Source organism: Sinocyclocheilus rhinocerous, unplaced genomic scaffold, assembly GCF_001515625.1.
Source record: "Sinocyclocheilus rhinocerous isolate Xijiao unplaced genomic scaffold, SAMN03320098_v1.1 scaffold2199, whole genome shotgun sequence".
Taxonomy (NCBI): Eukaryota; Metazoa; Chordata; class Actinopteri; order Cypriniformes; family Cyprinidae; genus Sinocyclocheilus; species Sinocyclocheilus rhinocerous.
In genome coordinates, this window is record NW_015659020.1 from 279,409 (window position 1) to 295,688 (window position 16,280).

Below are 16,280 nucleotides of genomic sequence, written 5' to 3' on the forward strand. Positions count from 1 at the left end.
GGTATTACCGGTGTTGTCACACGTCGATTAACCGGTGGGAAAATTTCCTCACCGTCACAACCCTAATGATAATATTCATACTTTATGTAGAAACTGTAGAAACACTCTCTTTCTTCAGTATTGTGGAGTAAATAACTAAAAGTAGTTATGCTTCTAACATTTTATAGTAGTCTGGTACAGACATTGTCCCCTGATGTGTAGCATTGTCCAATTCATTTTAGTGAATTGGTTTGTGCAGATAGTTCATGTAAATATATCAAGCATGAATCACATGAATTCACAGATTTTGATAAAAAGGATTTGTTTTATAAGACGAAAAGTGAAACTATTTTTCACAAATAATATTTTATAGAGTATATACACACAGAATTGTTTACTCTGTGTTCAATTTTATTAAATGATTTATTTATTGTATTTATTTATTCAATGTTAAATCTGTGTCTGCCATTAAATAGCCTGTGAAGCTGATATGGCATAAACTTCAGTACAACAAGAATAATTTACAGATTGATCAGCGAATCAGTGTGTAGAAGGTCCTCATTATTTTGTAGTAAAATACATTAGGCTTAGTCTTTTTTTGACTTATATGAAATGCAATACGAAAATAAAATTAGCTTTTGTTAGCAACTTATATTGTTTGGAACAGCACTGGAAATAGTGAGGAAATAGTTGCAGTAATTCCAGTAAACTATTCCTTTAACTACTTTCAGAGTAGCTTGACTACAGTTTTTAAAATAGCTTCCCCAACACTGCTTATGTTGCTTCTTACTCTCATCTGTTAGACAAAATGTATCAACGAATACAACGAATTGTCGTCTGCTGTTTGTAACCGTTTTGCTATGTTTTTACAGAGCCTTGTAGAGAAGGAGACAGTGAGCATGACTCCCCTAAAGATGAAGCCCTGCAGAACATCTCTGCAGATGACCTTCCAGACTCTGCCAGTCAGACAGCGCCACCTCAGGACAAGACATTCTCCTTCAGGTGTCTCAGACAAACTAACTCTCACTCACTTTATTCTCTTAAAAGTAAAACCAGTACATTCTGAAAGTTTTAAGTCTCAGAAACCAAAATGGCAATGAACATTTAACAGAAACAGAATGAGGAGAATTTTGATCTAATGTGTGCATAACCTGTCTGTTGTATCTCTGCAGTGATATTAAGAAAAAGCTACGCCTGGCGCTGTGCTCTGCAGATTCGGTTGTATTTCCCATCATTCCACCAGCAACAACACGTAACGGTCTCCCAGACCATACAGATCCTGAAGGTTACTTATTATCTATATTATCTTCTATTATCTATACTTGCCTCGTATTATACTTCTTACAAAGTTGTAATATGTCTCTTTTAGTTTATAATAATAATAATGATAATAATAAATGAATGCTATTTTAAAACAGTATTAGTTTTATATAATTAAAACTATTAACTGCAATAAAAATATGCAATTATTAGTGTTGTTAATAATAATGATAGTCATTATTATTAATACTACAATTATTTATTTTTAATTTAATTTTATGAACTATTATTACTCTTGTCGTTGTTGTTGTTATTATTTTTATGCTAGTATGCAGTCCTGTTTAAAAGGAACCTTCATCTGAACTAAAGTTTTTGTAGCTCTGTACACATGGGGTGAAAGTAGCTGTTCCGCAGGTTTTGAGGTTCAAAACGCTGTGCATTTATATCTGGCCCCTGTCTCCTCTCTCTCCTCAGACAACGAGATCGTGTGCTTTCTGAAGGTGCAGCTGGCGGAGGCCATTAACCTGCAGGATAAGAACCAGATGGCTCAGATCCAGGAGACTACGCGCTGCGTCAGCCACCTCGACCCCCGCACCTGCAGAAAACTGCTCACTGCCATGGCAGAGGACTACAGGTACACGCATTACTCTCTTATTCTCTCTCTCTCTCTCTCTCTCTCTCTCTCTCTCTCTCTCTCTTTTAATGTCTCCCTAACTTTGTCACATTGTTTCTCTCCTTTCCTCATTTCTTTCACACACATCTATGAATCACCGTTTAATAAAAGATTGTGCTGACATATTTTTGGGCATGACTCCATAATGAGCGCTGTGATGGTTTTGTGCAATAGGAAACGGGCTCCGTACATCGCCTATCTGACACGGTGCAGGCAAGGCTTGCAGACGTCTCAGGCTCATCTGGAGCGACTCCTGCAGAGAGTGTTGAGAGATAAAGAAGTGGCCAACCGCTACTTTACCACCGTCTGTGTCCGACTGCTCCTGGAACACATGGAGTCAAAGATGCTTGACTTCATCAAAGGTCTATACACATCTCTATGAATATGAAAACTACTTGTAGTTGCACTTATGGTGTTGATTGAAGATTCCAGTGCATTTGAGTCATTCTCAGAGCAGAGGTGGATATTTGTCTCATTAGAGCTGAGGTCTCAAACTTTAATTACCCGGCGGTTACTAGCTAGCTGGAGTTCTCCATTTTTACAGCTACTAATTGTATAGTTATGTATGCATGGCTAGCCCTTTTCAGACTATAGTGACTTGTATTACACACCTATCTAAAGTACTACTCTGTAGTGTAGTGGATTAATGATGTCTGAGATTGTATTCATGAAGAACTGCAGGCTGGTTGCGGTCTCATTAATAGACCAGACACATCACAGTGTAAGTAATTTAAAAATACAGTAATGTTCAAAAGTTTGCGGTTACTTAAGAAGTGTTTTAAAGAAGCCTCTTATGTTCAGTAAGCCTGCATTTCTTTGATCAGAAATACAGTAACAACAATAATATTGTGAAAAAATATTACAATTTAAAATAAGTAACAAAAAATGTAATATAAGAATAAATTCCATTCTAATGTATAAGGGCGAAGCTGAATTTTGTGCAGCCATTACTCCTGTCTTTAGGATCCTTCAGTCTTACATGATCCTTCAGAAATAATTTATTCATGTGTTTCTTATTATTATCAATGATGAAAACATTTGTTCTGCTTAATACTTTGTGGAAGCCATGATACATTTTTTTCCCCCAAATGAACAGCGTTTACTTGAAATATAAATCATTTGTATCATTATGCATAGCTTTACTGTCAGTTTAGATCAATTTAGTACATCCTTGCTAAATAACATTATTTTAGTGTTAGAAAAAAAAAAAAATTCTTACTGACCCCAAACTGGTGTGTAAAATGACTAGGGATGCACCGATACCACTTTTTCCAGTACTCGCCCGATACCGATACTTCTGTTTTTGGTACTTGCCGATACAGAGTACTGATACCGATATTTTTATTGCATTTGTACATTTTTTAAATATTGGGTACAGAAACCAAAAGGGTATGTATAATGTTAGTTGGTTAACTTCATTTATCAAATAGATACAGTCAAACCAAAATTTATTCAGACACCTTCAACATTTCTCACATTATCACAGTTTATTCGCTATAGTTTAGAAAATGGTAATAAAATATGACAAGAACTCAGAGTTAAACTGTGTCAGAAAAAATTCAGCTTGATAATGTTATATAACTTTGATAGAAAGGTATGTAATATGAATATGGCGCTTATCACATGCTGTGTGGTATCGGCGTTTGGTATCGGGGCATTTTAACGAGTACGAGTACAGGAGATCAGTATTGGGCCCGATACCGGTACCAGTATCGGTATCGGTGCATCCCTAAAAATGACTAAAATACTTAGCAGTGAATTTGCACATATGCTATTTGTACTGTAAATAAAATAATTTTATTTCCTGTGAACAGGCAAAATAAAGTGTCTGAAGCAGCTGCATCTGGTCGAAAATCTAAAATATTTTCTTAGTGCAAAATAAAATTACCCATGTGTACATTTAATTCAGCTAAATTTGAGTGGTTGTATGAAATGATAATGTGAGATCCCTGCATTTAAGTTCGTCTGTCTTTGTGGTTCTGCAGCATTTCAGGGCTGCACAGCAGCTGACGATAAGACAGCAGCCGTGGAGGATTTCCTGCGTTACCTGTATGGAGCCATGGCCCACGATGTCATCTGGCAGTACGCCAGTGAAGAGCAGCTCCAGGACGCCCAGATGGCCATCGAACGCAGCGTCATGAACCGCATCTTCAAACTGGCATTCTACCCCAATCAAGATGGGGACATCCACAGAGACGAGTGAGGAAACTCATAAATCCTTCTTCCTTATTCCTGTTAATTTCCACATTGTGTCTAAACCAGATGTGATGCATGATGCAACTTCCTCTATACTAATTTGTCTGACGTTTTGTCAGTCAGACATGGTTTTTGTCTTTGTTGCGCCCACAATGATCTTATTGGACTAAAATTCTATTTATGCCTGCTTAAACACTAAATATGTTTCAAATGCCTGTGAGTGTGTTAATTTGCAAAAGAAAATGGTATATGTGGTTAATGGTATGTCTCCTTTATTCAAGGCTATTCCAGGAGCACATTCAGCGTCTGTCCAAAGTGGTGACGGCCAATCACAAAGCCCTGCAGATCCCAGAGGTAACCATTTGCACTACGTCTCAGAATATAGTTAGAAACAAAGACAGAAAAATAGCATTTAATCTTTGTGTGAATCTGTGCAGGTGTATCTGAAGGAGGCACCGTGGCCCTCAGCGCAGGCTGAGATCAGGACCATCAACGCCTATAAGACCCCACGAGATAAAGTACAGTGCATCCTGCGCATGTGCTCCACAATTATGAACCTGCTCAGCCTGGCCAATGAAGACGCTGTACCCGGGGCGGACGACTTTGTCCCTGTGCTCGTCTTTGTCCTGATTAAAGTGAGTTAAGAGACACAACCATAGAGTGATAATGCTCATAATTGCGTTAAGTGTGTTGTGCATTCTGTAACAGTACAATGATAATTTCTGATAGTTGCCACTAAGGCCCATAAGCATTGGGGTCTAAGTAATCAAATATGGCATTTAATAAAAAATATCTCTTTAGAAGTTCATTAAATCAATTCAGCTTGTTCTGTAATCGCAACTACAGTACATCCATAACAAACATTGACTTTATTAAACAGCTTTAAGATGTAATGAAAAACTGCACATCCTTTCAAATACAAGCAACTTGCAGTTGCAATTTTGTAAGAGCAGGATTCATTGCTTTGTCCTTTAAAAAGATACCTAATATTTATTTGTTTTTGCCTCCCTGATGCTTAAAGGGGTCATATGATGCTGCTAAAAAGAACATTATTTTGTGTATTTGGTGTAATGAAATGTGTTTATGCGGTTTAAAGTAAAAAAAACACATTATTTTCCACATACTGTACATTATTGTTTCTCCTCTATGCCCCGCCTTCTGAAACGCGTCGATTTTTACAAAACTAATCGGTCTGAAAAGCGAGGTGTGCTCTGATTAGCCAGCTGATTTGAGACTTTAGTCTTTTCAAATTTACAGATCTTCTTTATGCACCAAGAGCTTGTAACACTCCAAAGAGAAAGGAAAAAATGAAATCGCATCATATGACCCCTTTAAAAACCAGCTGCAGAGTTATATTTCCAATAGGGCTGGGCGATAAAAGGATAACAATAATTAGCGCAATGTAGTTTTACTTGATAAAATGATAACACAAGTTTGATACATGTTTGATATAATTTTTATGCGCCAAAAGCTGATCAAAACAATGCTATTTATTTGAATCGTTCCCCATGGACCAATATCCGCTCAGCTCAAAGTTCAAATGGCAGTGCAGCGCGAGATTACTAGAGCACTGTTTACTCGCTAATAAGTGTCGGGTCATGTGACCACAGTGAAGCGCTTTAATTCAGCAAACAACACAAATGACTCTGATTTAAACTAGTTTACAGCCAGATGAAACCGCGCTGACAAACAGGAGAAACACTGTGTGCAGCGATACAGTCAGAAGGCTTTTCAATCTAAATCGCTATTATTTACAATGGATTTACTTTAGTAACTACACCATGGTATTGTGGTAGAAATGTGGGATATTCACATCGAATTTTATTAAATTATTAATGTAGACATGTTTTAAATGTATTAAAGGAGTAATTGTTTTTTGTGATTAAGCTATAACATTTGCGCATATATACTAAATGTATTTAAACTACTGTATTTCATACAAATACTTAGAAACCATATAGTTACATTTTTACCATGGTATTGAGGTGCTATATGTGTGGTTTATGATAACTGTCGTTATCATGATCTAAATGTATGCTACTATGGAAGACCCATGGTTTATTTTAATAAAACTCAAACAGAATAATTAAATTTCACTATATAAAAGTGAGGTTGTTACAATTTTGACTGTTTTTGAAAATGAACATAAATTTACATCTGCATCCTAACTCAAGCTACTGTCAAATGTGCATTTCTAAGAGACAAAATTTTTTATATTATTAATGCATATTGCAGCCTGAACTACAAACTGTGTTGAAGATACTTGTCAAAGTCAGGCAACTCAAACCTGTTTCATGATTTGAAACAATACCACTCATTAGAACATGCAGAAACTAAGAAAATAATTTTTCTATTAAGATATTTATTTTAAGGAAAAATGACTGGAAAAGTGTAAAGAACTCAAAAACGTGAAGTGTTTGTCATGTTGTGACCATAAGAGTAGTTTAAAACCACAATTAACGGTCTGCTTTCTACAACTTTCACTTAGGAGCAAAAGTCTGTCTTTAAACTTGAAAGAAAGAAATATTTGAAATAGTGCTGTCAAACGATTAATCGCATCCAAAATAAAAGTTTTTGTTTACATAATATATGTGTGTGTGCTGTGTATATTTATTATGTATATATAAAGACACACACATGCATGTATATATTTAAGAAAAATATGTTTTATGTATTAAATCTATTTATATATGATATAAATGATATGAATATACATTTAAATACATGTAAATATTTTCAAAATATATGCTGTATGTGTGTGTATTTATATATACATAATAAATATACACAGTACACACACATATATTATGTAAACAAAAACATTTATTTTGGATGCGATTAATCGCGATTAATTGTTTGACAGCACTCATTTGAAATTGATCACGAATTTTTTTGGCCATATCGCCCAGCCCTAATTTCCAATATTTGCTGATACGATAAATTAAAATATATATTTTTAAATGACATTATAAAAAAAAAAAAGGTATGGTACCAATATATTGTGCATCACTGCTACAAATGATATTTAAAAAAAATTGTTGAAGATTATTCTTTTTAAGGGTAATTTTATATAAATTACCGTTTACATTTTTTGTGGTTGGTAAGATTTTTTTTTTAAAGTCTGCATTTATTTGATCAACAATAAAGTAAAAATTTAAAAAGAACAGCTTTAAAAAAAAAAAAAGAAAAAAAAAGAAATGCCTTTACTGTCGCTCTTGATCAATTTTATGCATTCTTGCTGAACAAAAGTATTAATTCCTTAAAAAGAAAAAAAAACTTTTGAATGCTACTTTGCTTCAAGGTTAAAACCTGTAAAGTCTTTGGAAACAAACTTAATGCACTGATACTAATACTAGAGTTTTTGTTTGCTTGATGTGTGTTATTGTGTGTGTGGGAGGGTTTTTCAGTTTTCCCCACCCATACCTATTTGCATTTGCTGTGCACACGCCCACACCAGATTTTCTAAACTTGTAAGTGCGCTTGAATGTGTAAGCATCCACAATGTGGGTGGTCAGATGTTATCTCCTACGTTAATTCCCCCCTCTCGCTCGTTCTCTCCCTCCCTCCAGGCAAACCCACCCTGCCTTCTGTCCACCATTCAGTACATCAATAATTTCTACGCCAGCAGGCTGAGTGGGGAGGAGTGCTATTGGTGGATGCAGTTCACTGCCGCCGTGGAATTCATTAAAACCATCGACGATCGCAAGTGAAGCAGAACAGCCACCTGTATGGGCAGACTGTAGGAAGGAGAAAGAGAGAGAGAGAGAGGACAGCGCGGACAACTCTCCCCTTCATCGAGAACGTCTGTATAGCTGTACATAGAGGCAAAAACACTTCAAGTTTAAATTCGATAAAAACATTAGATATGATCATGACAGGTTTTACTACGCTGGGGTGTTAAAGAAATAAAAACAAATAACGTGGCAGGTGGCGACATTACCGCTCTCTACTGATCTCACTTATAACTCGTGTCTTTTTCTGTAGTACTGGGGAGGTGCTGGGGCTTAGAATCTAATTTTATATTAAACACCGATTTAGCAAGTAATTAACTCTGTTAAAACATACCTATCGAATGAAAAAGGGACCAGGAACTACCTGCAACGATCATGTGTCAGGATGCTTCAGAGGGGAATCCATGATTCTGTCCTCCTTGTATAAACCGTGCAATCTCACCCCGTTCAAAGCTAACAGTCACACGTCGAGTCATATCGAAGAACGCATCACTATAGATGCTGCCAGTGTATCAATGATACAGTTTATTAAATTAATCATGCAATTATTTTAATAGGGCAGCTTGTTCTATGAATGTAAACAGGTGTTGTCATTATTGTACATTGATTCTTTCCTACGTTTCCCAGACAATTTGGAAATAAGGGCCCACATATTTATATAAAATAAAATGTATTTATTACTTAACTCCTGTATTTAATGTTTTATTATATTTACTGACTTGTTGTGAATTAGTTGTCGGGCAGATGCGCACGGTTCGGTCGAGGAAACAAGTTCTAGAAATATTCAATCTCACAGAGAGCTGCTAAAACAGGGTGTCTTCACATTAGCGGATAGGGTTGTGAATTAGTGCCTTGCTGATATTTGCAGTAACACTTGTTCTTTTAGTTTTGGTGGATTTTCTGCCACATCTCGCAGTTCTTGCGTCTTCCTTGAAGTGAGGAAGTCGGATGTGTCAAAGTCAAGCCTGGCTAAACGCCACTATGCTATTAATAACAAACCTGAAATAAAAAGTACAACATGCCAAGTAGAAACACCCTACATTTGGACAGTCAGTATGAGGATTGTTATTTGTGTTGACTAGATGGAAAATGGACTGCTGGGTCTTACATGAGAGTTATTGCTGTCGTCCCCAGAAAATATTTTTATTTAGTTTGCTACTGACCCTTTACTTGTGTTGAAATTCCATGTATTTTTTCAGAGTTCTTACTTTTGCAGGATTAAATCATTGTTATTTTTATAATGCAATTCCCAAGTAAAACTATGAGTTAGGAGGAATATTTTTGTGTAATTTGAGATTCACTCAGAAAAAAAGTGTAGGATGTACCCTCAAAGAGACAACTTATTTACCCCTAAATGGTTAAGAGTAGGACCTTAAGTACGAACACGCACCTTTTAGGGCTAAATGAGGTGTCACAATTTTTGCATTTTTTTTCTGACAGTGTGTTGTTTGAGTTTAGATAGCAAGGACCATTTTAACACTGTGGCATTATCAATGCTAGTGTATTGATGTTGAGGAGAATATATGTATTGATACAGGCTACCTCATGTCATAACCCCCTAACAGCTAGCACAAATTCTTCAGAACAGTTTTTGCTGTTGATATCAGTATATTATTTAAACAGGAATATAAAATATCATGCTCTGTGTGTTATCATTAAATAATCTTTATTAGATCAGAACATCCCACTAACCTTTGCACACCAGTAGAACTAGGGCAAAAGAAATGTATCCTTAATATTTTACGTGGTTGTCAGAGTTTCCCGCTTCAAATCTGTCTTTTAATGTTACTGCTAAACATCTAAAAGCAAATGCTGGGGGCTGGGTGTTGGTCCTAAATATAGTAGATGCACTTAGAACAATTAGTTCTACCTCCGACCATGTACATAAAGGGATGAATAAAATGTAATGTGTTCTTTTCCTCTAGCTTTTGCAGCCTTTATAGCTCTGTATATACTTTTTCTTTCTGATTTGAATGGTGCATGAACTCTATATCGCCGGTTGCTACTATGTATCTCTCTTTTGCACAAAGTGTAATACGAAGAGCATCAGCTACAAGACTCACTTCGCAGTGCACTTTGGAACAACACTGATATTCTGTATATTATAGCATTTAAATTCTATATAAATGTTATAACAGAATATCTTTGTTTTTATTTGTTCCCTTTTAAGTTGTAATGTGATATAAAACTGAATCGCCTTTTCAACATTTTCTGTAACGTGGAATCGGGTGTTATTGATTAAACATCTCAATATCTTGAATGGTTCAGGCTATCAGGCTATCAGACTATTTTGGTGCTCTGTTTGTTTGCAGCGGTTGATTTTTTTAATGTTTTTCCCCCCCTACAGCAGCAGTGTTGCATTTGGTGGTATCTGCATCTTGGTGAAAGTAGTTGCCAAAGGAATCAAATACTGTATTTTCATGACATTCTTATACTGACGTTTTTGTGTACAAAGCCTGTCCTAACTAAAACATGCACCTTGAGGGTTATGTAACCTGTGGCAAATATTTGAAGAGGACTTGTTTCTTTTGTCTTTTTTTCTCCCCTCATGGTTTGCTTGAGATTGAAAGGCTGGTGTTTTTGGCGTAACTGGAAGAAATAAAAGGTGACGGTCTCAATGTTCAAATATTCTGACCTAAGACTAATTGCATAATCTTTGTGATTTCCAATAGGGCCTTTTTAATTAAAGCAGTGAGAGCGTTTGAATAAATATACTACTATTCATCTATTCACTGTTTTAGCAGAAACGACTCCAGCGATGATTTCTGGTGTAAACAGGGTTTTGGGGTACTGAACTGAACTGGCTATGTTGACAGAGCAAGGCATTTTACTCGATCTGTATTTAAGAGCTTTATAATCCCTAGCGTACAATGTTGGTCCACTGTTTTGAAGAGCATGCTAAGAGAATTATGGGTAATGCTTGCATTTGTAAGCTTACTCACTTGGGCTCCTGTTGGGAAGGCATTCTGTGTGTACTGTGATTTTAATATAAACCTGTACATAATTCTTAAAAAAAAAAAAAAAAGATTAAAGAATTTTTCCGTGAACATGCAACGTCTGTTTTTACGCCAAATGTCCTTCTGTCTGTGTTCTGGCTTTTTGATTTGGTTTTAATTGCACTGACCTAAACTTCCTGAAGCAGCCAAGGTCAGACAGTGGAAAGACTTTATTCACAATCGATAATCTCAAACTATTTGTCTATTAAAAAGTTTGATCAACAAGGACTGCTTTTAAAAACTGGCGTTCTGTCGAACTTTACACGTCGATGTCTGTCACCTTCACATCACGCACATGAATATGGCTTGAATATGACGAAACAGAGGGGGCCACAAATAGCAAAGCCCCCGCACTCGCCACACATTTAATTACCACTGACAACTGTATAGCGGATTTGTAATTGGAGTTTTTTTCAGTGTAATAGGCTCTCGTTCGCTCTCTCTCTCTCTCCTGCCCTTACCACTCCAGTGCTCTAATTGTAATCTTTCCATCAGAGGAAAAGAACACAGCGGGGCGCCTTTGCTTCTCTTGATGATATCTCCGATTGTTCATTTAAATTCAAATTTGGCCAGAAAAAGGGTAATTAGTTGTATTAATAACCCGAAATGACTTGCTTGGTCGGGAGATGAGATGGTTTTTGTTTAGGTGAGATCGGGTGGATATCGGCAGCCCGCTGTGTGAGATGGAGGCCTTGTTGGTGAAACAGGCTGGTGATATGAATAAACTTTGATTATACAACACGAGGTCGTCGCCCCCCATCTAAACACATTTGGCAATCCTCTGGCCGTGTTATTGTCGTTTTTCCGTTTGTAAACAAAGGTTCTTGGGGGTTTGCTGATTTGATTGTGCATGCTGGATTTGGGAATGGGTTTTGTCTGATGCAACTGTGTTACATATTGATGTCAGATTGTTGCATGAAGATCTAAACAGCCTGAGGGCCAAGCCCAGATGGCACTGAAATCACAGATCATCAGTCCAGTGAGGCTCACACATGACTACACACGCACGCGCACACACACACACACACACACACACGCACTCACACAAACACAGACTATTCAGTTAGGATTTTTTTTTTTTTATGTTAGGCTTTATTCACATGGTTTGTGATTCACATGCAGTTGCAAGCTTTATGGGTCAGCTACCTTTAACATAGGCTACCTTATGTATGTAATATACCCAATATGTGACCTTGGACCACAAAACCAGTCATAAGGGTCAATTTTTCAAATTGAGCTATTTTATAATCTGGAATCTGATGGTGCAAAAAAATCTAAATATTGAGAAAATCGCCTTTAAAATTGTACAAATGAAGTTCTTAGCAATGCATATCACTAATCAAAAATTAAGTTTTGATATATTTGCGGTAGGAAATTTACAAAATATCTTCATGGAACATGATCTTTACTTAACATCCTAATGATTTTTTGCATAAAATTAAAATGGATAATTTTGACCCATACTATGTATTTTTAGCTATTGCTACAAATATACCCGTGCTACTTAAGACTGGTTTTGTGGTCCAGGGTCACATATATCACATATGTATGGTGCAATGGCAAGTTGTTAATACCATTGTCTTTACCCTGTTGTACCTGGGAAAAAAAGACTGAATAGTGTTTGTGTTTGTGTGTGTGTGTGTGTGTGTGTGTGTGTGTGTGTTTGAGGGGCTATTTCCTTTCTTTTTGGTCATGTGATGACATCACTACTACATGGCTTCTTACAGTGAATTCAATTTGCTAGACAAATGCTTTTTTTTAAATAATAGTAATACTAATACTACTACTAATAATATAGCTGTACCTCAATTTTTTGGCTATATTAATAAGGAAATAAAATTAAAATAATAATTCATTTTAGCTTATTATAGCTTATTATATACTTTTTTTATTCCTTAAATTTTTTTGACATTTAAACCACCCAGACGTTTTTGACTATACCCTGTGCCAAAAAAGTATTGATATTTATTATTATTATTTATATATTTAGTTTCAATGAACTCAAACTTTTTTTTTTTTTACTTGTGTAATGCGTGTTTAGAAATTCAGAATTATCATCAATTTCAACTGCAGTTTATTTGAAACTTATATGGTGTAATTTCAACCTCAGAGTGTGAAAGTTTAATGACCACATGTACCATTATGAAGCTGCGCTAGGTTGCTCTGAACTAAAGTCATATGCGATTGATAGAATAATGTCAGTAAATGTGCAGACATTGATAGGTCTGAGTGGGTGTCGTTCTCGCAGTGACCGCCAGATGGCAGCCGCGCCATTTGCGACCAGCGCTTCTGATGTCCCCGAAACAAAGAACACATTCAGATACTGTAGCTAAAACACACACCGTTTTGTGAAACCTTCCTTTAAAATGCATAATTTAGACAAAGTAATGATACAAATGGAACGTCTGCAAGCTGGTACGTTCAGATATAAATGCTTAATAATCAAAAAAATAAAACAAGCATGGCTGAATCACATATTTATTATTTATTATTTAGAGTTTTTTCTAATAAGCAGGGTTATGGCTTAACATTAAAATTCTCAAATGTAAAAAAAAAACAATGTAAGATTTTGCAAATTATAGCCTATTTAACATTATAAATTGAATTTTGTGATATGAAGTTTTTCATTTAACATGTTTTACATTTCACTTATAAGAAAATTAATTCTTAAGAAAATAATAACATTTCTTTAGGATTCTTTTATACTTTTTAAAAATAAACAGTGGGAACCTGTGGCTCTTATATAACTGTACTTTTGAGAAAAAAATATGGTGTAGGCCCCTGAATAGCTTCACATGAGCTAAAAGTAGATATAAAAAATTGTACAGCGTAAATAAGTTTAACAATTAACTATAAGTTTATGCTCTTGAAAATCACAACCCTTTCTTTGCTCTTGTTTTCTCAAAGTGCTTTTTGGACCATCAGTCTACACTATTAAATAACTGCTAATTTAAAGGCAACATTAACCAATGCACATAATCGATAACCAACATAATGGCATTCTCATAATCTCAGCTGGTTATTATTCAGTCAATCCGATTACACATTACACAATTCTGCTGATGCCCACAGGTACCGCATGCAATTGTAATGTAATGAAAAAGTCACTGACTTTTACCTTCCCATAAGCATGCTTGCATAAATTCATTTTCTCTGTCTGTCCACACACAATAAAAGTTCTAACACAACCGCAGCATTATAGAAGCATTAGAAGATGAGAAAAAAAAAAACATCCCTACACAGGCGAGAACAAACAAAACAAGGCAGCAGCATGTCAATTAAATTAAAGGGGGAAGCTAAATGAACAAAACGTCAAACGCACATATTAAAGCTAAATGAAATAGCCCCGAGGAGCCTGCGAGACGTGCAGATTAGAGCTCAGGAGGATCCGCAGAGATGTAAATAATGAAACCCAGCTCAACCTGCACATGCTGGGATTGCAGCATGGACACGAGAGACGTTCAGCATCCAAACCAAATACCAAAAAAACAGGCTCTTCAGCTCCAAACATGTTGTTCATCTAGAAATGAGTTGAGCTGGCTGCCTAAATTGTGTTAGTGAAAAGCATGACCAGCACAGCAGGACTGTGCAGTGCGTTAAAAACCTGAGGATGTGAGTCTTTCATGCAGCTTTCTGCAGCAGATTATCTTATTATACGATATGGCTTATGGAAGATTAATAACATCGGCATAAAATATGTGGCGTTTTAAAGATCTTGTAAGAATATTAGGTGTTTCAGCTCCTAAGGACTGTCTTGTAATATAGTACAGTATGAATTGTTTTTATGTCCTGTTTTGTTGCAGTTAGCAGATAATATACTCTTTAAAATCAACTTGTCATTCACAATTTTACTTGCGTAATGTGACATTTATCAGAGTGAAACAGGATCTTGAGAAAAAAAATGTAGGGTGGGATTTTTATTTTTTAACCCAGTAGTTCTCAACAATTTGGACTCCGATACAATATTTGAAGGCCCTTCAATTAAAGCATATATTCACCTCTGGTACTTTGACTGTAATAAAAATGAAATAAACTAAACAGATTAAATCTTAGTTCAGTGCTGTACATCTTTATTTTTTTGTGTGTTTTTAAAAAGCATTTTAATTAAGATTGTTAATATAATCTACACAATATTAAGGGTTTTATTATTATTATTATCATCATCATCATCTTAATAATCAACCTGACCTGGGACTACAGATCAAAATTAGCCATCCTAAATCTGGCTGATTTTATGTTTTATTAATTTGTATTGTCCCTGTATTGTATTGGCCTAAATAGCTGTTTGACTGTTATCCAATAGCCTGCATGGCCTAAGTGATGTCATCATAAAAGGAAAGTCGTTTCAGAGTATGAGCAAGATATTCGATTTTAATTAAAGGTAAACTATTTACTTTGGAACAACATGCACTGATAAATTATTCACAGCGAGACTAGGAATGTGCATGTTTTGATGGCAAAAAGATATTTACTCTCACTCATATCAATCCAAACATGTAGAACTATCTTCTGTGGAACTCACAAGATTGTATTTTGAGAAAAGTCTCAACTACTGTTTATTACTATTATTATTTTTAAATAAAGAATGTCAAAGGGGTGCAGGGTTGTTTTGGACCCTATTGACTTTAAGTGTATGGCCAAAAACCATTCTTTGAATGAAAAATATAATAAAATAAAATGTACTCACCCTCATGCCATTCCAAAAATGTAGTACTTCATTCTGTGGAACACAAAATATCATATTTTGAGAAAGGTCTCAGTGTTTTGTTGTGTTTTTTTTTTTCAGGGGGGTGCAGGGTTGTTTTGGACCCTATTGACTAAGTGTATTGCCAAAAAACATTCTTTGAAATATCTTTTGCGGTAAACCTGGTCAGTTTAAAGTAGATATTTACTTTATTCTGTGGAACACAAAAGAACATTTTGAGAAATGTCTCAGCATTAGAGTCAGTGTTGTTTTAGACCCTATTCAGTGTAAGGCCAAAAAGGTTTTTGGAAATATCTTATTTTGTGTTCTGCAGAGGGAAGAAAGACATTCATACAGGTTTGAAATGACAAGAGGCTGATAAAAGATTTTTTAAGGTGAACTGTTCCTTTAAGATCACTTTATGGTAGTGTTCACCTCAGCCTATAGAATGCTCATCTCAGATGTTGAGATATTTTATCTGAGACGTCTCTAAAGTCCACCAGCACGATCAATCAGACATGCATCATCTGTAGCCAATGGCTCCCTCCGAGTGAGAGCGATCTGGCCTAAGTATGTATGCTTGACGCCTGCTTTGCTGATTTCTGTCAGCGTTAATATGAGAAATGAGCTCTGAGCTGTGCCAGTGATGTGCCTGAGGAAACTAAATTGACGGGCACACAGTTTTCCGGTTTCAGATAGGGCCTCTAGCTTCTTCTGCACTGATGTGACTGCTCTCAGTCATGCTGCCTTGTCCCTCAAGC

General features: G+C 35.8%; 1 protein-coding gene across 7 annotated transcripts in view; it reads left to right on the forward strand.

Moving 5' to 3' along the window:
• The window catches only part of gapvd1 (GTPase activating protein and VPS9 domains 1), a 56,505-nt gene extending 45,333 nt beyond the window's left edge, over positions 1-11,172 (forward strand). For all 7 annotated transcript variants that reach the window (XM_016531792.1, XM_016531794.1, XM_016531795.1 and 4 more), the window contains 8 exons: positions 852-981; positions 1,152-1,264; positions 1,714-1,873; positions 2,087-2,274; positions 3,898-4,111; positions 4,390-4,462; positions 4,546-4,743; positions 7,678-11,172. In XM_016531792.1, coding sequence (XP_016387278.1) covers positions 852-981; positions 1,152-1,264; positions 1,714-1,873; positions 2,087-2,274; positions 3,898-4,111; positions 4,390-4,462; positions 4,546-4,743; positions 7,678-7,818 — 1,217 coding nt within the window. In that variant the 3' untranslated portion in view covers positions 7,819-11,172. The remainder of the gene's footprint in view (positions 1-851; positions 982-1,151; positions 1,265-1,713; positions 1,874-2,086; positions 2,275-3,897; positions 4,112-4,389; positions 4,463-4,545; positions 4,744-7,677) is intronic.
• Positions 11,173-16,280: the final 5,108 nt, after the last annotated feature.